Raw genomic sequence first — 24858 nt, 5'->3', positions numbered from 1 at the left:
AACCCCCGTGACTCCTCTGAGCAGCTCTCATTCACACACCAGGGCGGAATGGGGGGGAGAGGAGCCGTTGGAGCTGCTGGGAAGCAGAGGCAGCTGAGCCTCAGGACCAGTGCCCTGATTCATTAGGATGAGTCGCGAGTGGTTTTCTCTCTCCTCCCTTAAATAGGGAGGGGGAAAATATCACTGGGGGGGGGACTTATCATATTTCCATAGTGATACACTATTGCAGTTTATTGGTGGGAGATCCCAGTTCTTTTCCCTCTTTGGGGCAGAGGGGAAACCAGCAAAGCCCTTTGGATGTCGGATGTCCAAGGCATCTGGCACCTGGGGCGATGGAGCCTTCCTCACTCACAGCAGCCTTCCACTCTCCCCCTCCCCACCCAGATGCAGGAGGGCCCCTGGGAGCTCAACCACTCAGAGCCGCCTGCATCACAATGGCTGTGTGATGTCACACACGGAGGCCAGTCCAGCTTGCCCTCCCCAGCAGTGGAGAGGAGAGGGGAGGCTCGTGGCAGCTTGAAGCTCTGCATGGACATCTGAGCACGACCTCTCTGGGGCACCCCCAGGCAACACATTCTCCCTTCCCACGGCAGCTTTCTGGGGATGGCAGTGTTTGCTCGCTATGATGAACTAAGAAAAGAAATTGATCTACTTGTCGCTGAGAACGAAGAACTCAAGCAGTTGGTCCAACTCCTGAGAGAGAACCAGGAGCTCAAGTCTGTCCTCCACAACCAGTATAACGAGAGCCCCTTGCCAGTCTACGAATCTTCTCGGATCGATAACAACGGTAGGCAGCCCAAGGAAGTCGGCTGGTCCCCCTGGCCCTGAGAAGGAGAGCCTTGGCTAGCGCTGGCGATGGGCTCAGATGCCTTCCCAGGCAGCTGATTCAGGCCAGAAATTGGCCCCAAAGCACAAAGAACACTGACCTAAACCCCCACCAAATTCCAGGGCTGGCAGTCAACCACAGGTGCCTCCCTGGCCCCCTCCCCAGCCCCCATACTGCGAAAGACAGGCTGGGATGGTGTGAACAGACCCTGTGGGATGCTTTAGCTTTGCCTTTTGGTGATGGCCAGAAGCTGGTAAGCTGTTGGCTTGAATGGGAGCTGGGAAGGAAGTCCCAGGACTCTGAACCTGCATGGATTTACCACCACTCCCTGCCCCAAATGATACGAAAACCAACCTGGGAGTTATTCACACCTGCCTTCATGCCCTGGGCAGATGCTCAAGATGTTTCATTCAGGGGATTCAAGGGACAGTTCACATAGGCTTGGTTTCTCTCTGCAATCCCTGGAAGATAATTTCCTGTGTGTTCCCACCAACTTGCTCTGGGTTTTTCCTCCAACCAATCACAAATCACATCAGAGAGGAGGAGAGCCAGAGAGTTTTGTTGCTGTTAGTCTGACAGCTACAGAGGAGCTGAAGATTGCATGACAAAAGTTGGGTCAAACAGCAGAATGCTGAACCCTTGCCTTTGTGGGTGACTGCCTTCATCACCTCATGTCCCCCGCGCGCCCGCGCACACACACACACACACCATTTAAGATGCAGGGAAATCAGAGATTTCTCTCTGTCATGAAGAAAATTGCAGGCTAATGGAATCAGCTCAGACAAAAAGCCTCAGGTTACATCCATTCTTCATCTCTAAAACCTAGGTAAACTCCCCTTCGTTGAGTTTTGAAAAATGCCAAATTACTGGCATGGCCGCTACACACATTAAAGGAGAAGCAGTGGGGCACAAGAGAAGCCTTGGGGTTTTTTCCCCTTTAAAAGCCGCTGAAACTAGAGAATTTTTTAATGCCGGTCATACTTTGGGCTAAGCAGAATGAGCAGCCTTGATTCGGGGAGAAACAGAGTCCTGTCTGTACTGGTCCCTGTTAGCCTGCAGAGACAGTGGGGCAAATGCAGCTAATATGTGGACTGGCACACTCCAATCCAGAGGGGATTCGCAGTAAGAGCCCTGCGTGGAAAAAAGCCTCCCGGAGAAACAGGATTGGCAGCTCCCCCTCCCACCCTGGTGGCTCTTGAGCTCACCTACACACCCAGCCTGGCCTGACATGATGGCACAATCAACCCAATCAGCAAGTTGGAGGGGGGGGCCATATCAGTGGGGTGGAGTGAGGGGGACCAGCAAAGCAGGTTAATCGTGCAAGGAAGAAATGTGTGTCAGGATCATTCCAAATCCTTTTGTCTCCCAGAAGAAGGAAGGAAACATGCAGCCATAAGCATCCCCTCCCACTGTCCCGATATATTGAGGACAATCCCTACTTTCTGGTCCCGGATAAAATCCCTGTTTTGTCCCTATGTCGCATGCTGAGGATTGCCTTCCTAAAATGTTGCTTGTGTGAGTCACACCTGAAGGTACCCTATTTACCTGAATAGGTAAACATCTAACATCAAAGTACTTGGTTTTTCCCAAGTACTTTGATGTTAGAAATCAGGGGGTCATCTTAAATTCAGAATGCCTTTCCTTTTGGGTAAATAAAAATACCAAGAGGCAGTTCTCACAATCGGCCGAAATCAGACAAAGGGAGCCCAGCCCAATTTCGGCCAATCATGTGCTGCAACGGGAGTCACGCAGCTCCTGCCAGCAAACCTCCCAAAGGACCCCTCCCCTTAGCCAAGGTTAATGGAGCGAGTGCTCCGTTCACCTCGTCTGTTTGGTCATGTGTCACTGCGGGGCGCAGCAACACACGAGTAGACCCCCCACCAGGAGGCTGCAAGCAGACTCCCAGGCTCAGGGGTCTCTCCAGGATGCCCTGCACACTGGTGTGGAGCACCCTAGAACTTCCAGGGGCCACGTGGCCCCCGGTCCCTGCAGGGCCCGCCAGCTCCTTGGCAAGCTCCTAGCTAGGTCACCAGCCCGTTTCCATTGCTGGAATGTGGCAATGTCACAATGGAATGATGCCACACAGCCAGTTCAGAAGCTGGTGGCACAAAGCACTCCCCGGGGAAGGGGGCCCTCCTTGGCATTGGCCGGAACTCAGCAGCATCAGCACTTGTCAGCCAATGTTTTTCATGGTTCTGTGGGGTGGGGGTGGGGGGGTGGAGGGAATTGTGCTGTCCTTTCATGGCTTTGGACCGAGCTTGGCACACAGGTGGTCAGCTTCTGGGGAGAACCTTTTGCCTTTCCACTGAGGGTCCGTTCCCCCTCCATCCTGAGGTGGTAAATGGTGAAACGCCTTTAAAAAACTGATGACTTTTTATGGGAAGATTTTCAGCTGGAGTGATGGGGAACTGGGGGAGGTGCTGACCTGAATCTTCCTGCCTGCTCCACCCCACAGACCCACTGCTAAACCAGGCGTACCTGGAGAACACCTGGGACCAGCCCAGCTTCCTGCCTCACCCCACCCTCAGGCTAGCCCTACGCCTCCCACCTGACTCTCCCGCACAAGCGGCAGCGGCCCTCCCACCACCGCCTCCACCGCCTCCTGGAGCGGGAGCAGCCGGGCGCCTCCAGCCCATCCTCAGGACAGCCGGACAGCAGCAGCAGCAGCAGCAGCAGCCACAGTTGCCACAGCAGCAGCAGCAGCAGCAGCAGCAGCAGCAGGACGTTTGCCGCAGGAACTACGCGCAAGACAGGCAGAGTCCCGTCTACTACAGGGCCAGCTCCACACCCGGTGAGTGCTCTCTTGCCCTTTAGCACACGATGTGCCAGTGCTGGGCAGGGCGGGGGGGGCAATCTGGTTCTGGGCTGGCCCAACCACACAGGCACCACCCTCAGCAACTGGCTCAGGGGCACCACACAAGCAGCTGGCCATGCACACAGGGCCCCTTCAGATCCCTGCCCGGGCAGCAGTTCTGGAAGTGTGCTTCACCCAGTGGGTTCTGAGGCACACTGCTGCTGAGGACAGGAGCACAATGTGGACTTGTGGACCAGAAGACGTGGGGGAGCCTTGGTGTGCCCCAGGCAACTGCATGCAGCAGAGGATTGGGCAGGGGGTGTGTGCCGGCCCAGCACACTGGAGCCAAGAGCCAGCCCTCCTCAGGTCCCCCCATGACCACCCTCCACTTCCTCAGCGCCAGCCTCGCTCCAGCAGACTCTGGGCAACTGTCCGTGTGTGTCTCTCTCTGTGGCAGGGAAAGCCGGTGGCGGCCTAGCCCCTCAAGTGGGGGAAGGGAGCACATGGGCCTGGGCATGGGGCGTCCCTCTCCATCTCTGTATGTGTCCTTTTCTGAAGGCCTTCCACACACAAGACATTTCTGGGCGTCCTGCAGGGGCTAAGAGCAGGGCAGCCATTGGATATGGTGGTGCCTGAAGCACTTGCCCAGGGAATGGTGGCCACCCACTCCCCCCCCCTCAGAAACACACTCTCCTCCTTGTCCCCCACCCCTTCACCTGGTTCTCGGTGGGGGCAGTGGTGGGGGCGATGGGCATTTATGTTGTGCATAGTGGGCAGGCAAATGGGCCCCCTCCTCTTTCTGCACTCGGGCCAAATCAGGCGAAGAGAAGAGGAGCTGGGCTGGAGCACCTTCTCCTCTTCGGTACTGCTGGCAGGAGCAAGAACGTGGGTGAACCCAGGGAGAGCAGGACATCTCACGGGCTGCCCCTTCCCCAAACTGGCCCCCGGAAGTCGTTCACTCCATGGAGGTGCAGCCAAGAGCCAGCCCTTCTGTTCTGACACATGCCTCTGCCCAAACTAGCGGTTGGTCTTAGGAGTCATGGGCCCCCCTCTCAGCCCCACACCCTCCCTTCTGCAATCACAGGCAGGGCCAGGCTGTCAGCCCTAGAGATGCCCTTGCTGCAAACTGGGGGTGGCCATCAGATCATATCACTTGTGTATAGTTGTGCTAGCAGTGAGGGGTTTAAAATGACAACAGCTGGTCAGATACTGAGTAGATTTTGGCACTAGAAGAGGATCGGCAATTGACCCCACCAGGAGAGGGGGTGTTCCTCCAAATAGCTCCTGCTTGTCCTCACCTGTGTCTTCAGAGCCAGTTGGGATTCTGTGGACGTCACAGACCTCTTCTGCTACAACCATCTATCACTGACCCCCATGGTTTGTATCCTCGGTTTGTATCAAGCTCTGGCCTATCAATCTGGTTTTGCTCTAAGAACTCGTGCCTGAGATGAGAAAATAACTGCTTGTAGCATTCAGTTTGCTGTGTTGAATGTGTGTAGAGCTAATATCAGCCACATGAAATGAAATAGTTGGAAGAGACCTTGAAGGTCATCTAGTCCACCCCCTCCTTGGTGGAGGAGATCCACAGCTAAAGCACCCACAGTTATGCACCCCCTCCTTTTCCAGCTCCCGTGTTTCTCATTATTTTTGTGATGTGTGGGGATTGACCTTCAAGTTTCCTGCCAACTGTATTATGCGTGGGTGCTTTCGCTACCTATGGCTGATAAGTGGCTGATACTGGTCATCACTGGGGTACTTGTAACATGTCGTGCCAGCCTCACTGGCTTGGGCTCCAGGCATGTACTCCAGGGAAGAGGCACGCCTGGCACTCAGCGGGGCCACTGTTCTGCCACTGACAGCCCTCCAAGGAGCGGGGAGCAGCCACAGCAGAGCACACGGCGCCACCTCTGCGCCAGCTACATCCCACGAAGGCTGTGACAGCGGCAGCCACCTCAGCACATGCCATTCTCTGACCTTTAGAGGATGAGTGAATGTGGTATGTCCTTAACATGCTGCGCTGAACCAAAAGGTTGTTTGTCTGCTGAACTCCACCACTTTTTCAAAAAGCTCATTATAAAGCTCTTTGATCAGCCAATTTAAAACTTACAATGAAAACGGGGAAACTCACAGGATCAAAAAAAGAAGACAAAAGGAATACTCCCATCCACACCATTTAGAAGGTAAGGAGATACCTACAGCCTAATGGGCCTACAAATGGTGGATGGACTCATTTGAAAATCGAGAGTAAAGAAATGAAGACATCCAAGACAGGTCACAGCTTCTCTTGAGGTGTTCCAAAAGTCTTTGGAAATTGTTGAAATTCTCTATGGATTATGGAATAATATTTTCTGCTGTTTTGACACATCAGCCTTCTTCCCAAGTCACAGGCAATATAAAACCCATCAAGATCGCAGCAACAGACATGCGACACAGGCATTTACACCTTGAGAAGGGTGCCCTGGTTTGTGCCAACTGGAGCCTACAGCCTCAGTCTAGGAACAGTTCATAGGCACTCCAAATCCCCCCTCCAAGCACAACTCCTGGGACCAGAGGGGGAAACCCGCCTCCTCCCAGGCGACGGAGACTAACCAAGACAGGCAACACACATATGGAACAATGACAACTATCCTCAATACCACAGAAGTCCAGCTGCCCAAGTATGTAGAAAAACAAGGGGAAAGGCTCAGAGGTTTCACTCCACTCCAGCCCAGTTGAGCTCAATCCTTAAAAGAACTCTAATTAGTTTTAAGATAGCTTAAGCACATAACAATCCTCCACAGAGGCAGACCATGCTGAGAGAGAGTGACTTCCCCACAATCCTCCAGCAAGCTTTATAGTTCACTGGAGATTTGGAACGAACTTTTCGGATCCCAGTCCCAGCACATTCATCACTATATCCGCAGCCCCCACTTACACAATTACACATGGCACTTTTCAGAACTCGAAACGGGAATCCTTGGAGGGGATTCTTGCCAGCTTCGCCAAGAGCCAAAGTGAGCAAAGGCCTCCTCCAGTCACCAAGGCCAAGCAAATGGGGCAGAACATACAGACCCCCACCCCCTCTGCTGCCCTTTATAGCCTACACAAGAACATGTCACACAGTCCATCTCGTTGGCCAAAGTCCAAGTGCAAAATGAAGCTCACAGAGCAGTTTTTCTTCAGAACAGCCACTGTTTCCTAATAGGGGCGTGTTCTGAAGAAAAACTGCCAAGAAGTTGTAAAACGCATTTTTGGAACTGTATGTATTTGATTTATATATCGCCCTTCCAAAAAAGGCTCAGGACGGTTTACATCAAAATAAAAACAATTAAAATCAGTTAAAATCAAAACTATAAAAACAGCATAAAATTAAATTACAGTTAAAACATTTCAACAGCTAAAAACCCTGGAGAACCAGGCCAAACACTTACAGCAGTTAAAAACAATTTACAGCCATTTAAAAACCCTTAAAAAAAAAAAAGTCCAAACAGATAGGTTTTGAGGGTCCTCCTGAAGGCCAGCAGTGAATCCAGATTGCGGATTTCTGCTAGGAGTGCCTTCCACAGCCCAGGAACAGCTACAGAGAAGACCTGCCTCTGAGTCGCCACCAAATGAACTGGTGGTAACTGGAGACGGACCTCCTTGGATGACCTTAATGTGCGATGGGCTTCAGGCAGAAGAAGGTGCTCTTCAAGATAGCCCGGACCTAAGCCATTCAGGGCTTTAAAAGTAATAATCAGCACTTTGTATTTTGCCCAGAAACATATTGGCAGTCAGTGCAACTGTTTCAAAACAGGCATAATATGGTCTCTCCGGGCTGCCCCAGAGACCAATCTGGCTGCCGCTTTTTGAACTAACTGAAGTTTCCAAACTACGTACAAAGGCAGCCCCATGTAGAGCACATTGCAATAGTCACACTTCAAGTGACTGTAACTCAAACATTTTTCATCTCTCTTTTTTGGTCTGAAATTTCACATGGATAATCTTCAGCTGGACCTGCCCTAACATGGGAATTTTCAAGCCAAACTGGCCCTTCCTCAAAAAAATAATTTAAAAAATGAGCTGAAGATTATAAAGTCACTTGCATCCTGCTTATAATGGTGGAATGTGAACTGTAATGATCCAAAAAGAATCCAATAGCAACTCTATATAAATATGAAATTTTTTTAAAAGCCACCAAAATTCCAAAAATATATGACACATATAATGTAAGTCATATAAGCATGGTTATTTAAAATCGTAAAATATACACCATTATTCATTAAAAGCCTGATAAACCTCCCCCACTGCTCCAGATAAATCCTACAAAATTCCTATGTTATACGGGTATAATATACAGTATGCAAGGTTCACTCTCACAGTTGTCCAAAATTATTATGAAATTCCAATAGGAGATAATTCACCACCAGTATGAAGGAGGAAATTGATAGCCACAGAGCAGTCCATAAATGTCCAAATACTAATAAGGATCCAGAGATGAATACTTCAGCCATTCCAGAAGTTAGACAAAACTTACTATTCTGGCACAGAATAATGCCAGAACTGATGAAGGAACACCTTTTTGGAATCTATTATTGCCTTGGACACTCATGAGCTACTCTGTGTGGCTTATTTATTCTCATTCATATCTTGTTGGCAAAGTGAAGTCTTCAGTGGAAGGCAGAGCACTGGCCAGGAGGGAAACAAGAAACCTGTAGCTGGGAGTTCCAGTTTCCAAGAGACACCTTGTCCACTCCTTTTCCCCCCCATGTATGTTTGTTTGTTTGTTTGTTTATCAAATTTGTATACCGCCCCAAACTTTCATCTCTGGGCAGTTTACAATAACACAAAACCAGTTAAAAACATATACAAAAACTTAAAAACACCTTAACAATTTAAAAATAACCAGAGATTAAAACCCAAAAATATTAGGAAGCTGAGAAAGCTTGTCTGCCCTTCACACTGCCTACTGCAATCCCCACGATCTCAATACACAAATTCAGCAACCTTGGAGAGAGAATGGACCATCTTATTTCATTTCTTTCTTAAGCATGGAGTTGGCCAATAATAGTCAGTCTGACCTGCAAGGAGGGGTATTTGCTCTGTGGGGGAGAGCAGCTCTAGTGTGCATGCAGAAGGTGGCCCCACTCAAATCCTGGCAGCATCTCCAGTTATGACTGGGAAATGCCATTTTCTGCTTGGAACCCTGGAGAGCTTCTGCCAGTCAGTGTAGATGATACAGACTATGTAGGCCCAAAGAATAGATCAGCAGAAGGCTGATCTGTCAAGTTCTCAAGTCTTGTGACTGGCATCTGTATAAAACATGAAGAAGAAGAAGAAGAAGAAGAAGAAATCTGGAAAGTTCCTTTTAAAAATGCCATTCAATTCTATCCAAAGCCTTCGCCACACCTTCAAAATATATTAATGTCCTATTTTAAATGCTTGTGAAACATTGGTGATATTAATCACTTACTCTTTTCTTGCAATTATCTCCCTTTTAGAAATCCTGGTTGAGCTCTCTGTAGTCCACCCACTGTTTCTCAAAATGTTATCATACCTATTACTTATTTAAAGAGATATCAACTTGTCAGCAGGAGTGATCTGATATGTATGCCCCCAAATGGCTATTGTCCTGCATTATATTTACAGACCAAACTGGAAAGTGAGCCAGTAAGCAACCATGATATACATCAAACTTGCTATTATGAATTTCAATGAAATAATCGTCACATGTCATGAGTTATTGGTTCTCTGTCAAGGGCTTATATATACTGGGGTGGGTGTGCCATAACTGGGTACAAAATTTGTTTGAATCCTATACTTTGTCATAGTGGGGATGGGTGGGGGGTGATGTGTGTATGTTTGTTTGTTTGTTCTGTTCATCCATCCATCCATCCATCCATCCATCCATCCATCCATCCAGGCTCTCCACAAGTTCAGTGAGTGATTTGATGAAGCTGGGACTGTTGATGAAGCTGAGACTGGGGTCTGAGGGGAATCTAGGATGGGGTGTGGGGCCACTCCTCCCCGCCATGTCCATCTCTCTGTCTCTAGATCATCAATTTCTTTAAAGTCTCTCACACATTTGCTTCAGAATCTTCAGTGTGTGACGGGCCCCTTGGCAGCCTCTGAAATGGATCTCATCACCATAAGGATGCCCAGCGGCCCTTCTTTCTATCCTAGTGGGAGGGGGTTGGCTTGGGAAGACAAAGGTCAGCCATGAAGGTCAGGGGGTGAGTGGGGTACGGAGTAGGGGGTGCATTCTTTTCTTAACAAATGCACAGAGGACCCAGAGAGAGCCCATGTGGTTCCTTTTTCATTTGTTGCGGCACAAATGACCAAGCAATGAAGAGCTTCCACCATTCCGTTAATGCAGCGCTCCCTGTCCAGTGCCGTAGCTCGAGGGACGGAAGGGGCTCGCCTGCCGCATGGCAAAGCAACAGGCTCTTTCCTTTTCTCAAAAATTGCTTTGAAAGTTTGAGAGGAGCCTCAGAACGCCTTTGGGCAGCTGCCTCCTGGCTGCCCCCCTTTGCCCCCACCATGCCCTGCACCCGGGGTCATTCCAGGGCCTTGTGGGGGTGGTGGGGGCAGTGGCTGGGAGGAGGTGGCTCCCAGCTGGCTGGTGGGGAGGGTGAGCTCGAAAGGCGGCTGGTGCTGAAGAAGGCCTCGCCCAGGCTCGAGGGATGGATGCTGCCATGAAGGGTGAGGCGGCTCTTGGGAGCTCTCCCTCTCTCCTGTCTTCAGACTCAGCACCTGGTTGTGACAGGTGAAAGGCCAAGTGCCAAAGCAGTCAGCAGAGGTCATCTTCACTTCCCCGAATTCAGAAGTGGAGGGAATGTAGCCATCCTTCAATGGGTGACCCCAGCAACAGCTTCAGGCAGGAGAGGCTGGCCCCCCTTGGGGTGATACCTTTGGTGGATTCTGATTGTTGGAAGGTGGGGCTACCCAGTGAGGTCTGCCAGTGTGACTCACATGCTCAGGGGAGCCTCTCTCTGCTCTGTGCAGCCAACAACTAACTCTCTCTCTCTCTCTCTCTCTCTCTCTCTCTCTCTCTCAGACATCCTACTCACAAGCCCACCAACTCACTGGGAAGCACTGGTGGTCATTCATTCATTCATTCGATTTCTATGCCGCCCTTCCAAAAACGGCTCGGGGCAGTTTACACAGAGAAATAACAAATAAATGAGATGGATCCCTGTCCCCAACAGGCTCACAATCTAAAAAGAAACATAAGACACACACCAGCAACAGTCACTGGAAGTACTGTGCTGGGGGTGGATAGGGCCAGTTACCCTCCCCCTGCTAAATAAAGAGAATCACCACGTTAAAAGGTGCCTCTTTGCCCAGTTAGCAGGAGTCATGATGATAAATAAAATGAGAAACCCACACAAAGTACAAGGATGTCATGAAATATTCTTAGCATCAGCTGCTGACATTCTGTGAATAAGTGGCAACTTTTCCCATTCCCCCAAGTGATGACTGCCTCCAGTGCCCCACCCCCTGGTATCGGCCTCTTACACCAAGCACGACCCGGAGGGGCTCAGCTTTCAGCCCTGGAAGCCTCTAGAGTGACACAGGCTCATTTATGAGGGCAGCTTGCTTTGGCTCCCCACAGGAGGGTTCACCCTCTTCCCCCAGCACCCCCAGACCTTGCCACTGTCTCCAGCCTTGGAAGCATGCAGAGCAACACCTGTCCAGTTTGCCACTCAGGCTCTGCCATTCCTCACCACTTGGCATTTCTTAGCCTTGTCACTTGTGCCTTGGTGACCCTAAGACTGAATTGCATCCATGCACCTGCACGTAGGGCAGATTGGGGCTCCTGGAAAGGGCTCAGAAGCATCAGCTGGTGACAAATACAGCAGCTGGGTTCTGGTTGGGGGCCCCACCCTTGGCTGCTCCAACATGGTTGGCTCCCAGCTGCTCTCTGGGCACAGTTCAGGGTGCTGGTCATCACGTGGAGAGAACAAAACTAGAACACGGTGCTCTGGCAGTTTATGGAAAGGCAGGTCTGGTGCATTTCAAGTCATTTCAAGAACTCTTCTTCATGATGCACAACCTCTCACCAGCTACTAGTTGGTGAGAAGTTGTGCATCATGCTATAACAACAACAGCAGCAACAACTTTTTTTTGTTAGCCTCTCTACAACAAATTGTTCTCCGGGTGGCTTTATGAATCTCTTCCCCTGTAAGTTATTCACGCATGGCTTTATGCCTCGGGGTATCTGAAGAGCGAATCTGCTTCACACCAGATTCGCAAGATGTTTAATTCAGGGCATTAAATGGGCAGTCACATAGTGTCGGCTCCTCTCCACAATCCCTGGCAGATCTTTTTCCTGTGCATTCCCACCAGCTGGTTCTGGGTTTTCCCTCCAACCAATCCTCGCAGAGGAGGAGGTGAGAGAGAGCCTTTTTTGGTTTTGTAAGTTTGACAGCTTTGCAGAAGAACAGCATGAGTTGCCAAGGGATCAAACAACAGAACGCTTAACCTGAGCCTGCCAAATCTGATCCAGATCTCTGCTGATTTTTAGAATGAACTTGCCTTTATGAGTGAATGCCTTCATCACCTCATGCCCTCCCCACACACCCCAGAGGCAGGAACTTTAAAGTAGAAACCATTGCTTTCTCTGTCTTTAAGAAAAATGCAGGCAAATTAGCTCAAACAAAAAAAAGGCTCAGGTTACATCAGGCTGTAGTCTCCATTCTGCATATCTAAAGCCAATGTTAAGACTCACATTTAACAGTTTGTGCTTGCATTTAACTCAGGAATTTCTCCCTCCCCCTCCCTTGGACTCGCTCCACAGAATTTCACCAATCTTCTAAAAACCCTTCCTCCCCACCTGCCCGCGCTTGCAATTGCAAATACTCAGAGCAGAGCAGACGCAACAGCTGTCAAACTCCCCTTCAATGAGTTTTTAAAAACACTGGGTTTTGAAAAACGCCACTGCACACATCAAGGGAAAGCAGGCATTTTTCAAAAGCCACTGGAAAGAGAGGATTATTTTTAAGTCGGACATAAATCGAGCTAAGCCAGAATGCGCAGCCCCTATTCGTGGCGGGGGGCAGGGGGATGACAGAGTCCTGTCTGTAGTGGTTCCTGATAGCCCAAAGGGACTTAAAGGCAGCTGATATGTGGAATCACACTCCCCATCCCGAAGGAAGTCTGAACCAAAAGCCAGGTGTGTAAAGCCCCCTGAAGAAGAGTTCTACTCAAAAGGCGTTGGGACCTGCCTCTTCATCAAATGCCAGTGCACCGTTCCTGGTTTATTCCTTTGTCCCTATTGGCCTGGTTCTCCCCACCCCCTGTGTGCTTGCATCAGGTTGACAGCCCAAGGCAATTTGAGAGCAGGAGATTGAGAAGAGCTGCCTTGGCTCACTTGAGCCTGCCTCCCACCCCCGTGACTAGTTCCTGGAGGTCCCACTGCCCATTCCACTGGCATCAAAGGGCCCTTGGGTGCCCAAGGCAGGAGAGGGAGGGGGCCTCGCCTTTTGCCAGCTGCCACCCCCAGGGGATGGACCGCCTGACCCAGAGAGACCCATCTGGCCTCCCCTTTGCTGGCTTCTCTTCTGCATTTTGTCTGCTTAGCCAGGAGCTTTCCCAGACAGCAGGTTTTACTGTGGGTTTACTGTGAGGCTTTACTGCAAGTTCAAAATTGCCCCCCTGGGCAACTGGTGCATAAAATGGATTTTTAAAACCTTGATCTAAATTGTGCTACACTCTTGATGCAAAATGAAAAACCCAGAGTTGTGTGTGAAGTGCTCCCTATAGTTTGCAGGGACGCTGAGGTAAATTTGGCTGCTATGTGGATGCACCCCCTCCATTCCGGAGGAAACGCGAACTAAAAGCTGGGTGTGCAAAGCTTCTTGGCACTGGAATTGGTGGGGTTTCTGATTCCACTCCGGCTCTATGGAGATTCCTGCCTGCAACCTTGGAGAAGCCGCTGCCAGTCTGTGTAGACAATCCTGAGCTAGGTGGTCTGACTCAGTATATGGCAGTTGCCTATGTCCCTATGCTTTTGCAGTGGATTCTTTATTATTGTTGGTTTAGTGCAGCTTTTTTTAAAACTGGAAGTTGTGTTTTCACTGTTGTTTTTGAATCTGCATTGGGTGTCCTTGTGGGAGCCAAGAGGTGAGATGTAAACTTTGTAATAAAGACAATAACCAAGGGGGGAAAGACCCTAAGCCGGCTGGCAGCCGCCCTCCCCTTTGGCCTGGCCTTTCCCTCTTCTCCCCACAGGATCTGCCACTCCATGCCAGCAGCAGGTCTCCAGCTCAGACGCCTGGCTGGCGCTTTCCAAACCTCCCCCCGCCCCCCCGCAGCAGCGTTCCCCCTACTCAGCCACCCCCTTTGCCGTCTCTGTTCTTTGCAGCGGAGGACTCTCTCACTCTCAGCGGCGGTCGCATGGATTACACTCTGGGGGACGATGCTGCTGCGTATCCCCGAGGCTTCTGCTGTGAATGCCCCTTCCCATGGCACCCACACCTCCCACCATCAGCTGCCTTCGAGATCAGCTCTGGAAGCTTCCAGACTGGCACAGAGTCACGGGCCTCCTCCCCCGACTGGTCTCTTCCAGGCTACCAGCAATGGGTAGAAGACAGCTCAGGGATGACCCCCCTCCTCCCTCCATGTGACACCTCTGCCTCTTCAGGAGTCTCGTGGGATGCCTCACTGGATTTCAAGCCCAATGTGCCGTGCATTGCTATACCGGTCCTGAACCCCGGCTGCCTCCAGCGTGACACCAACCCGCAGGTCCCTGCACCGCTGGTCACCACCTCCCACAGGGAAGCTTTCTCTGCCCTCCCCATGATGGGAAACACCTTCCCAAGACCCCAGCTGCCTTTCCAGCCCCTCGTCCTCCCAAACCCTGCCCCCTTCACCTTGGCACCCCCACCGCCAGGCAGGAAGGCCAGGGGGCTGCCCCCTCCAGAAGTGCGGCCTTCCATGGCCTTCGCAAGGACACAGGGGCCTTTCCCTGCTGACATGTTCTGCCCCCCCGTGCCACTCCCAGCCTCCACTCTGCCCCCACCGAATCCTCAGAGGCCTCCTGACGTGAGGCCAAAGGAACGCAGAGGCTCCCTGAAGCAGCAAGAGAACGCCAGCAGGACGAGCAGCAGCGAGGCCAAGCCCAAAGGTGAGCCACCCGGGCAGGGCAGACCCAAGGGGGGGGGGTGCCGGAGGGGGGCGGTTGCTGATCCTGCTGGCACATTTTCCGAGCCGGAAGCACGGGCACTGGTGGCAAGCAGCCCCCAAGCATCCTGGGGTGCGTTGCTGCTTCCCGCCCGCCCAGGGCCTATGAGCTGCCAGGGCAGTCGGCTCAGCAGAGCCGTGTGGACAGGGCAGGACACAGGCCAAGGGCCAGGGGTCCCCGCACTGCCACGCCCTGGAGCAGGGGCCGGCCACCTTGGCTCTCCAGCTGGCCTTGAACTCAACTCCCATCATTCCCAGCCCACTGTGGCCGAGCGCAAGGGGATCTGGAGTGCCAGGCTGGGCAGGATCGTTTCGAAAACAGAAATAGCTTGCGCAACCTTCCCGCAACGGGAAAATGCAGCTATTTATTTGTGATGCACAGGCAATGTTGTAGGACTAAAATGCAAGGATAAAACCTGAAAGAAGGCCTTGGAAATGTGAATGGCACCTGGCTGATAGCGCAGAGACTGCAATGTCAGAAGACAGGCCATATGGAAGCACACTTGACGGACACAGAGTGACACTGCTGTGATTTGGAAAGCTCCCTGGAGGGTTTTAGGATCCGTGGTAGTCCCTGGGCGAGGCAATTTGGACAAGGAGGCAAGAGTGGAGCGGGAGGTGGTAGTGGGGGGGGGGGTGCTAAGAAAGGCTCAGGGGGCCGTCACGGAAGCAGGCAGGCGCAGAGCAGCAAGCCTGCTGCTGATCTCCGCCTCTTCTCTTGCTCTTTGCACCCATTGTGCTGTGTCGGTGTAACACAAATGGTGCAATGGTTAGAAAACATAAAAATAAGATAGAGTTCATAACGAAAGAAGGTCTTACCTGGTGTGCCAGCGTTCTGTAAGTGCAGACTGCTTGTTTTAGACAGTGGGAAGCTGGCAGACTTAAAATCTCCACCCCAGCCCCTCCCCTGAAGAGCGGTTGGGGGGACACTCCAGAAAGGCTGCCACCATCCAGTAGCAGATCATGGATTGGGGCACCCAAGGTTGCTCCCTTCTCTCCCGCCTTGCATGAGGGCCCCACTGCCTGCAGGCTGGCCATTCATCTGGGCGCTTTCCAGATTAGACCATGCAACAGGGTCAGGACACATCTTGGAAGTGTGCTTCTGCACTTCCTGTGTTGTGACACCGCAGTCCCTATGCGGACAGCAGGGTGCCGTTCATATTTCCAATGCCTTGCTTCAAATTTAATCACTGCAATATAGAGCTAGGATGTTGTCTATCCAGCGTAAGGAACTTGCTGTTTGGGGGGGGGGGTATTAGTTTCTGCGAGACTGCTCCGCCTGCTGGGTGCTTTGCTATTTATGTTTTTAATGCGATTTGCCTGAACGGAAGCATTTTGTGGCTGTTCAGCAGCTAACCTGGAAAGCACCCAGGTAGAGCTGGACTATTATCCTTTGGTGCCTCCCTGGCTCCTGAACTGTGGAATGGGCTCCCTACAGAAATGGGAGGCTTAACATCTTTAATGGCCTTCAAAAGCTCCCTAAAAACACATTTTTTAAAAGTCTGGCCTTCAGTGGTTTTTCAATTGTTATTAAATTGTTTTAATTATTTTATCTTAGTGGTTTTTCTTAACTTTTACATTGATGTAAAACACCTAGAGCCATTTGGGTTGGGCAGTACAGAAACATAATTAATGAGGAGAGAATGAGGTCAGTTACACAATCAAAGACGAGGTTCTACCTGGGTTTGGGAGCTGTGCCTGCTCCCTGGGCGGCTTTTCCTCCTGCCTTGCTTCCACACAGTCACTTCTGTCCAGGTTTTCCTCTTCACATCCTTCCATACAACCAAAAACGCAGAGCACACACAGCCCCCAGACCCAAGTAGAACACACTTTTTGATTGTGGAATGACCTCAGTGTCTTCTTCATCATGAGGCTCACTGCCCATTGAGATCATCCGGAGAGGTTTGGTGCATTAGTGAATAAAGACCATTCAGAATGGCATGGAAACCAGGGAAGGGGTGTGTCAGGAAACCAAGGGGGAGGACGTGGAAGTGGCTGGTGGGAGGAGATGGCAGGGGCCCCCAGGAATCCCAGCCTTGTCAGCAGAGGCCACGTGTGTCTCTGTGTCTGAGTCATGGAGTCTGCAGTCCAGTCCAGGCGTGGCTTGGGGTGTGGGGAGGAGGGGCGACCTCAGCAAGTGCAGCACTGCCTTCATGGGCTGCCCCGTGGCACGATCCTGCACAGACCAGACATTCCTTTGCAGAGACCAAGCAAGTGAGCATGGAGCGCATTGTTGGTGAAATCGCCTTCCAGCTGGATCGCAGAATCCTCTCCAGCGTCTTTCCCGACCGAATCCGCCTCTACGGCTTCACTGTTCGCAACATCCCTGAGAAAGTCATGCAGGTGAGAGGGGGCCTCTGCTTGCTGCCCTTTCCTGGCCCTGTGGGGGGGCAGTGTCCAGGGGAGATGATGCTCCCCACGTGGAGTGTGCTGGAGGATTTGCCCAGAGCAGCCACCCAACAGACGTGGCTTCTCCCCAGCCAGTCAGGCATGGAGGCCTGCAGGCCAGCCCTGGGTGAGGGATGCCACCACCCAGGGACGTTTTGTATAGGGTGGTATATAAATGCATTAAAGGGGGGGGGAGAAAATCTGCCCCTCACATTTCTACCAGTGTTAGGCCAGCCTAGATGCCATGGCTTCCTCCAAAGGCTCTCTGGAGGAGAAGTTTGGTGAAAAGGCTGAGAAGTTCCTCAGTGGCGTAACTAGGGGAAACGGTGCCCAGGGCAAGCACTGAAATTGCGTCCCCCCGCCACCCCCCCCCAACATACATCTGACTGACACACGTTTCAGAAAACTTTTATTTTAAAAATTTAAAAAATTACAAAAATTACCAATATCATACATGTGGTCAAGCTCCTATCTACCACTTCAGATTTATTTTTTAAAACTATCCAAATTGTGGGGCTATCATTAATTTGTTTGGATAGCTCAAGTTAAAATGCTGGAAAAGGACAAATTTCAATATGCTGGGGCTCATGAAATCCCCAAATATTATGCGGAGTTGTACTTGGAAAAACTAAAAGTGCCTGTCTAATTCTCTGCTATGCATTGACGCATCACGATTACATAAGTTTTAAAAATAAATGGAGAATTTGACTTTTCCCAGATACTCTGAAAATAATTAAATGATATGCAGAGTAAACTGTGTCACTGCTTGGAATATATTCTAGTATTTCAGAAAGACAGTAAAAATGAGAGAAAAAGCAAGAAACTCCCAGTGGGCCTTAATACTAAGGATTTCACATTGATTCAAAGACAAACTGACCATTAATAGCCATATTATTAAGACATCACATTTAACTCACTTATCACAAGAAGCAAAGTAAGAGCAAATGGATACAATCTTAGCTCATAAACTTCAGCTCAGTATTCACAAGCCCTTATTCTCTGTACATAGTGCCAATCTGAATATGTGTACAGTGACATATTATAATAATTTTTTTAAAAAAAATTACCTGTAGCCCCTTCGGGGGACATCTTAAAGGCTGTGGGGGGTCTGCAAAGTCCCCCCCTCCTCCCACTGGCCTCTAGGGACTCACAGGCACCATTTGAGCATGTGCGGTGGTCATTTAAAATTTTTTTTTTTAAAAAAATATTTTTAATGGCCGCTGAAAACAAAATGGCCACTGTGCATGCTCAAATGGCCTCTGCGAGGCGTGGCATGCCCTAGGGCCTCACAGAGGCCATTTGAGCATGCCCAGTGGCCATTTTGTTTTTGGTGTCCATTTTTAAAAATTATTTAATTTTAAGAAATTGCGCCCCCCCTTCAAGTGGCGCCCGGGTCACGTGCCCCCCCTGCCCCCCTATAGATACGCCCCTGAAGTTCCTATTCACGATGCTGCTAATAGATCCCCTCACTGGCCCAAGAAGATCCTTGCCAAAGGAATTGGAGTCTGCAGTGTAGAAACACCCTGACAGGGCACTTCTGGCAGCTTCTGTTACAGTTCAAACTCACATGTAACCTGGATTAGTAGTCATCTCCTCACCCAAGGAACCCTCAGAAAAGTCTCTTTTTTTTTTTTTTGAGGAAAGCTAATAAGCTTATACTTTATTTATTTATTTTATTTATCAAATTTGTACACTGCCCCAAACTTTCATCTCTTGATGGTTAACAATAGCATAAAACAAGTTTAAAACATATACAAAAACTTAAAACAATTTAATAATTTAAAAATAAACCAGAGATTAAAACCTAAAAATTTAAAAAGCTGAGAAAGCTTGGGCGAACAGATGGCTTTTCAGGTGTTTTTTAAAAACTACCAGAGATGGGGAGGATTGTATCTCAGCAGGGAGTGCATTCCACAATCTTGAGGCACGGCCAAGAAGGCCCCTCTCTCTGTAGCCACCAAGGAAGTTGGCGGTAACTGGAGACGGACCTCCTCAGATGACCTCAGTGGGCGGTGGGGCTCGTAGTGAAGAAGACGCTCTCTTAGATACCCAGGGCCTAAGTCTAAGGGGACACTCAGAGGATGGAGAAGGCCTTTCTTTGCTGAGACCCAGTCAGAGAAGCCTTGGGAAGGGCAGACCTAGGGCCTTGCCTGCTCCAGAAGGCAGCTTCCTGATGCCCCTCTGATCTCTCCACAGCGAGGAAATGACCCCTACTCCCCGCTGAGTGAAGAGCAGTCTGCTGCCATCATGGAGCGCTACAACAGCATCATGAACCGCCTCAAGCCTCTGGGCTACGACCCAAATGTGCACCCCAGGCTGACGGAGCACATCGTGAACACCTTTGGCATCCTCCGGGAGCGGCCAGAGATGACGGGCACAGAAGCCGCCTCCTACAACGACATCCAGTATCTGCAGAATGTGGTCAAGAGCACTGCTCCCCCAGAGATGCTCAATGACTGCCTGCTCCTCCTCAATTGTCTCTTTGAATTGTCAGGAGATGATGGGAAGTCCTTGTTCATCTGGTGAGCCCTCCCCACTGTGTGAGCCGCAACGCAACACAATAAACTCTCTGAACACGCCTGGCCCGAGTGTCATGTGCTTTTTCACCCACAGCCCAGTGGGGTCCATGGTCCTGGAGGTGGCCATTCCGAAGGCAATCCCCTCATGGAGCCTTGAAATAAGGAAATATCGCTGGGCTTCTTCAACAGGACCTGCAATGCTGGACATTCTGTGCCATGGCTGTTCTCACTTCGCAGCCCAAGGGCCTGCTTCAGGGAAATATGCAGGGAAACTGAAAATGTGGTAGCTTGGCCAGCATAAAGCACAGAAAAGGCCTTCCAGGGCAGGACATCCAGCGGCTGGGAGGAGGCTTGCACACATTGGCCTCCACCTGCAGCTTTCTTCTAGATGGCACCATGCTGTCCACTGCTGGTTTCCTGTGGTTTTGAATATTATTCTGTTGTTTATCGTAGGCACCATATCCTTAGGGCTCTTGTTGAAAGGTGGCCCACCAATTTTCAAAACATGCATACACACACAGACATCTATTTATCACTTGTATTTCGAAAATGCCACCTCAAAGCTGGCATCCAGCATCATCTGCCTCCGAGGGAGCATCCAGCCTACTGCCAGGTGGCTGCACCAGCCCCAGGGCTTCCTGCTGCCTTGCCTCTCCAATACCCTCCTGCCCAATGGGAAGAAGCATCCAGCCAAGAAGTCCATGAGAGGCAAGCTTGACTTCAAGGCAGGCCCAGCAGAGGAAGCAGCAGGGCCTGCCTCCTCCTTGTCCCGACCGTTCCCCGCAGGACGCTCTCTCCAGCGGATCCTGACAGCCTGGCAAATGATGTGCTCCATCTCCAGTCCTGAGAGGTAAACCTGACTTGCTTCAGATTGCCAGTTTGGGCTTTACAGAGGTTGGCACCTTGTGCCCCTGAGCAGGACAAGAAGTCTGACTTTCCTTTCCTTTCTTTCCAAAACAGGATAAAATACCCTGCCTTTGTGAATCGAACATTCTCTTGTCTACATGGAAGAAGGTTTCTGGACATAGGGTGGAACCTCATCTCCTGCACCGGACCCCCTTCTGGGCGCCCCCTCAGCTGGGGGGGGTGCAGCTCCATGAAAACCGCATGGGCAGAGAGGCAGCCTCCGGGCAAGGGGGGCCAACAGCCTGGCCTCTGCACCCACTGCCAGGAGAGCAGAACAAGCCCCAAGTGGTCATATGGAAGTCACTCTGCAAAAGGCTGCAAGTTGCCTTCCACTTGGGAAGGCCTGAATCTTCACATAGCCCCACAGACATGTCAGTGTGTGTGTGTTTTTACAGTGCACTCATATTGCAGATGGAGATACTCGCATCCCCATGTGACACTGTATCAAACATCTGTGCACCACACCAGTTCACATGTCTGGCTCTTGCTTTTGCATCCTTCAGTCCTGGCTGTGGTTGGGCCATCAGATTCTGCCCACAGGAATTTAACTGTTCCTCCAGCCAGAAGTGGCAACTCACAGAGATGGCTCAGCTGGTGGGCCCAAGAGCAAACTTCTCTCTGTGACTGCAAGTGAGGCTGGCGTTGAGACCATCCCTCCTCCACAGCACGGATGCCGAGCCCAGTTAACCTTCAGGAAATGAACTAAAGACCCTTCCCAGGTAAGAGAACTTGTAGAGTCCTCTTGGTGGCTGATTAACACGACTTTCTCTTTTCCAGCTGGTATTGTTATTGGAATAATATTGTATAAGCTACTTTTGAGTTTTTATATATTTTGCTTGTCTGTTTAGCATATTTATATACCGCCCCCAAACTTGTGTCTCTAGGCAGTTTTGATATAGTTATAGATAGAGACAGTTTTTACAGCTGCAAACAGAACACCACACAAGCAATATCTGGATCCTGGAAGGATGCTGTTAATGGGGGGGGGGAAGATGTGTATAACTTTATTGTCATCTAACAAAACAGAAATATAATGGGCACAATTTCCAGCTTCTGCCTTCTTCAGCTGCTCTGATGTGTTAGGATAGACACACACACACATGCATACCCCTGCAACCCCAGACAATCCTTCTCTTCTTGTCACCTGCCCTGGAACTCTGCTAATACAACATTCTTAACTGCCACCATGTGAGCTGGATCTGCTCACACAACCTTGAAAACCCCCCAAAACACACCATCCATTCCTGCATAAACCCAAATGTTCAGCTAAGATTTGGCTTCATCTAACTATCACTGTTAGGGATGTGCAAAACGTTTCGGGCACAGAATGATCTGTGCCCGAAACAGCGAATTTCGGGTGATTCGGGGCCGAACCGAATCACCCACGAAAAGATCCGAGAAATTTCGGGCACAAGCCGAATCACCTGAATTTCGGGCCCGAAAATTCGGGTGATTCAGATCTCCATTTTTTTGCCTTCTCCCCTCACCCCCCCCGGTTTTGAGCTATGACGTCTATTTGAATTTCCCACCTTTTTGCATCCCATTGACTTCAATGCAAAAAGGTTGGATGTGACGTCTGCTCGAATTTCGGGTTCCAGGGGCAAAATAGTGGGGTGGGGTGGTAGTTCCTAATGGGTGGAGGTTATCACCCCCAATTGCAGCGAGATTGGGCAAAGGGCTGATTTTTGGTGAATTTCTGAAGTTTTCGTGTCTTTGGGGCAGATAGGGGCATAACGTAGGATCTGTGCCAAAAGGGTGGGGTGGGGTGGTAGTGCCTAATGGGTGGAGGCTACCACCCCAATTGCAGAGTGATTGGGCAGAGGGCTGATTTTTGGTGAATTTCTGAAGTTTATGCATCTTTAAGGTTTTCCCCATGAAGGGTGTATCGCTTCACATTGGGGGGAAAGGGTTGTGTTGTTTCTGAGGTTTTCTGAGTGCGGATTCTATGATAGCAAATGAGATTTTCAATGAGACACCATGAATCCACTCTAATTTGCTATCATAGAATCCACACTCAGAAAACCTCTGAAACAACAGAACCCTGTACCCCATGGGTTAGAAACCCATGGGGATGGTTGGCACCCTATGTGCACTACACCACCACTCTCTCTGGGCCACCCCAGCACCCCCCAAGTTCACTTATGGGGCTGCTGAAAGCTCCATTATAACTTATGAGGAAAAACCTAAAAGACACATGAACTTCAACAATTCGCCAAAAATCAGCCCTCTGCCCAAATCCTTGTAAAAAATTCAGGTAGCTTCCTTGCCCCAACCTGGCACTACGACCAACCCCACCCGGCACTAGGACACCCCTTTCCCCACAACGTGAAGCAATACACCCTTCATGGGGGAAAACCTTAAAGACGTGTAAACTTCAGAAATTCACCAAAAATCAGCCCTTTGCCCAATCCCTCTGCAATTGGTGTGGTAACCTCCACCCATTAGGCACTACCACCCCACCTCACTCTTTTGACCCAGATCCCACGTTATGCCCCCTATCTGCCCCAAAGACACTAAAACTTCAAAAATTCACCAAAAATCAGCCCTTTGACCAATCCACCTGAAATTGGGGTGGCAGCCTCCACCCATTGGGCAATACCACCCCACCCCACCATTTTGCCCCTGGGACCCATTTTTTTACCCGAATTGATTCAGATTCAGATTTAGATTCAGATTTAATCAAAATCCGAACCGAATCAGGGGTGATTCGGGTAGCCCATATTTGGGCACAGAACAGAATGGGGGTGATTTGGTTCGGGTCCTGAACCAAATTGCTGAAAACCCGAATTGCACACCCCTAATCACTGTTATCACTCATCTTTTTGTTATATATTTTGTAAATATATGTTTAGCGCCTGAGGGCATCCTTCCTGAATCCAGAGCCTCCTGATAAGCCTGCTTTCAAGTGGTTTTTCTAATTCATCCTCATATATGAATGTCCACACACATACTGTAGTGAATAGTGGATTTAAGCCCAGCCACAAGCAGAAGGTTGCCAGTTCAAATCCCCGCTGGTATGTTTCTCAGACTATGGGAAATACCTATATAGGCCAGCAGTGATACAAGAAAATGCTGAAAGGCATCATCTCATACTGTGCACGAGTAGGCAATGGTAAACCTCTCCTGTATTTTATCAAAGACAACCACAGGGCTCTGTGGGCGCCTGGAGTCGAAATCGACTTGATGGCACACTTAAACTTTTTACCTTTGTCTCAAGGCAAGCCCACGTAGGGGAAAGAAAAATGCTGCATCATTCCCTCCATGTTTGCTCAACGATGGCTGTTCCTTTAAAACTTATAACTGTTCCTTTGGTACTCGCTGCCACTACATCCAAATTATTACAGAATTTGCCCCCCTTGGATTTGGGTGAATGTCCAGGGACTCTCCTTCTCATTTACCAACAGAAAAATAATAATAATAAAAACCCTCCACGTGCAGCTTCCACGTGGTGAGATAACTTGGTAGGTTGCTGAACAATTAACATTGAGGCGTGTTCATACCAGAGTAAAAGCCCTTTTTCCTGAGTTAAAAATCCATTCAGAGGCACGTGAAATATAAAGAACAAAAAAGAAAAGAAAAAGAAAAACTTTATTCAAAATACTACAGACTGTTTCAGTATGAGGCTCTCTCAGCTTTGAGTTACAGGTAAAAAGAAATACTCAGTAGTTTACAGGATTACTTCCAAAGAACACATCAGCCGGTATTTGGAGTGGCACACTTTAAAATTGTGGTTACCCAGTTACAAGGATAATGCAAAAAGCACCCCCAGTTGCAAAGAAGCTTTAAAATCACCTTTACAGGGTACAGAGACTTCTATAGAGCCCTGGCTGGATATAAGGGCTCAGGTTCAGTTCCTCTTTGTTACATTACAGATAAAAACACTATAGACCAGGTGTTAGGATTTGCAAAAGACCAAAATCAAAAGAAATCTAACTCAGGCTACCTAACACACAGTTCCCTGGCAAACCTTTCCCCAAAGCCAAAGCCCTTGGCTTCCTTTTCTCTTGAACTCACTCCAAACTCCAGGAGATATTTCAAGTTTCCTGCAATCCTGTCTCTCAAGGATCTGCAGATGTCCTTCACTGGGAGAAGTCCCCAGGCTGGCTGTTAGCCATGAGGCCTCCAGACTTCATGGCTGGTGCTCATGAAGCCTGCTCCCCATCTTCTCTAATCACTCTCCTGGCTCCTTCTGAGAACAAAGACCCCCTTCATTTCCTTCCTCCAGGCCCTCTAGGTCCCAGTCACCATGTGCTGAGTGGCTGATCCCCCAGAGGTCACTGCCT

The 24858-nt window shown here is 50.0% G+C and overlaps 1 protein-coding gene across 2 annotated transcripts in view; it reads left to right on the top strand.

Annotated features, from left to right (window-relative positions):
* Nucleotides 1-475: 475 nt before the first annotated feature.
* Nucleotides 476-24858, top strand: part of SPATC1 (spermatogenesis and centriole associated 1) — a 74375-nt gene continuing 49992 nt past the window's right edge. Inside the window, exons 1-5 of one of the 2 annotated variants that reach the window (XM_053249196.1) lie at nucleotides 476-787; nucleotides 3282-3617; nucleotides 13945-14706; nucleotides 16966-17105; nucleotides 19347-19729. In XM_053249196.1, the coding sequence (XP_053105171.1) occupies nucleotides 604-787; nucleotides 3282-3617; nucleotides 13945-14706; nucleotides 16966-17105; nucleotides 19347-19676 (1752 nt within the window). In that variant the 5' untranslated portion in view covers nucleotides 476-603 and the 3' untranslated portion in view covers nucleotides 19677-19729. Of the gene's footprint in view, nucleotides 788-3281; nucleotides 3618-13944; nucleotides 14707-16965; nucleotides 17106-19346; nucleotides 19730-24858 lie in introns of those variants that run through there. The other variant, XM_053249195.1, reaches the window with a different exon arrangement.

Source organism: Hemicordylus capensis, chromosome 4 (assembly GCF_027244095.1).
Source record: "Hemicordylus capensis ecotype Gifberg chromosome 4, rHemCap1.1.pri, whole genome shotgun sequence".
In the NCBI taxonomy this organism is placed as follows: Eukaryota; Metazoa; Chordata; class Lepidosauria; order Squamata; family Cordylidae; genus Hemicordylus; species Hemicordylus capensis.
The sequence above is the reverse complement of the archived record's forward strand: the minus strand, read 5'-3'. Positions and strand labels throughout refer to the sequence as shown.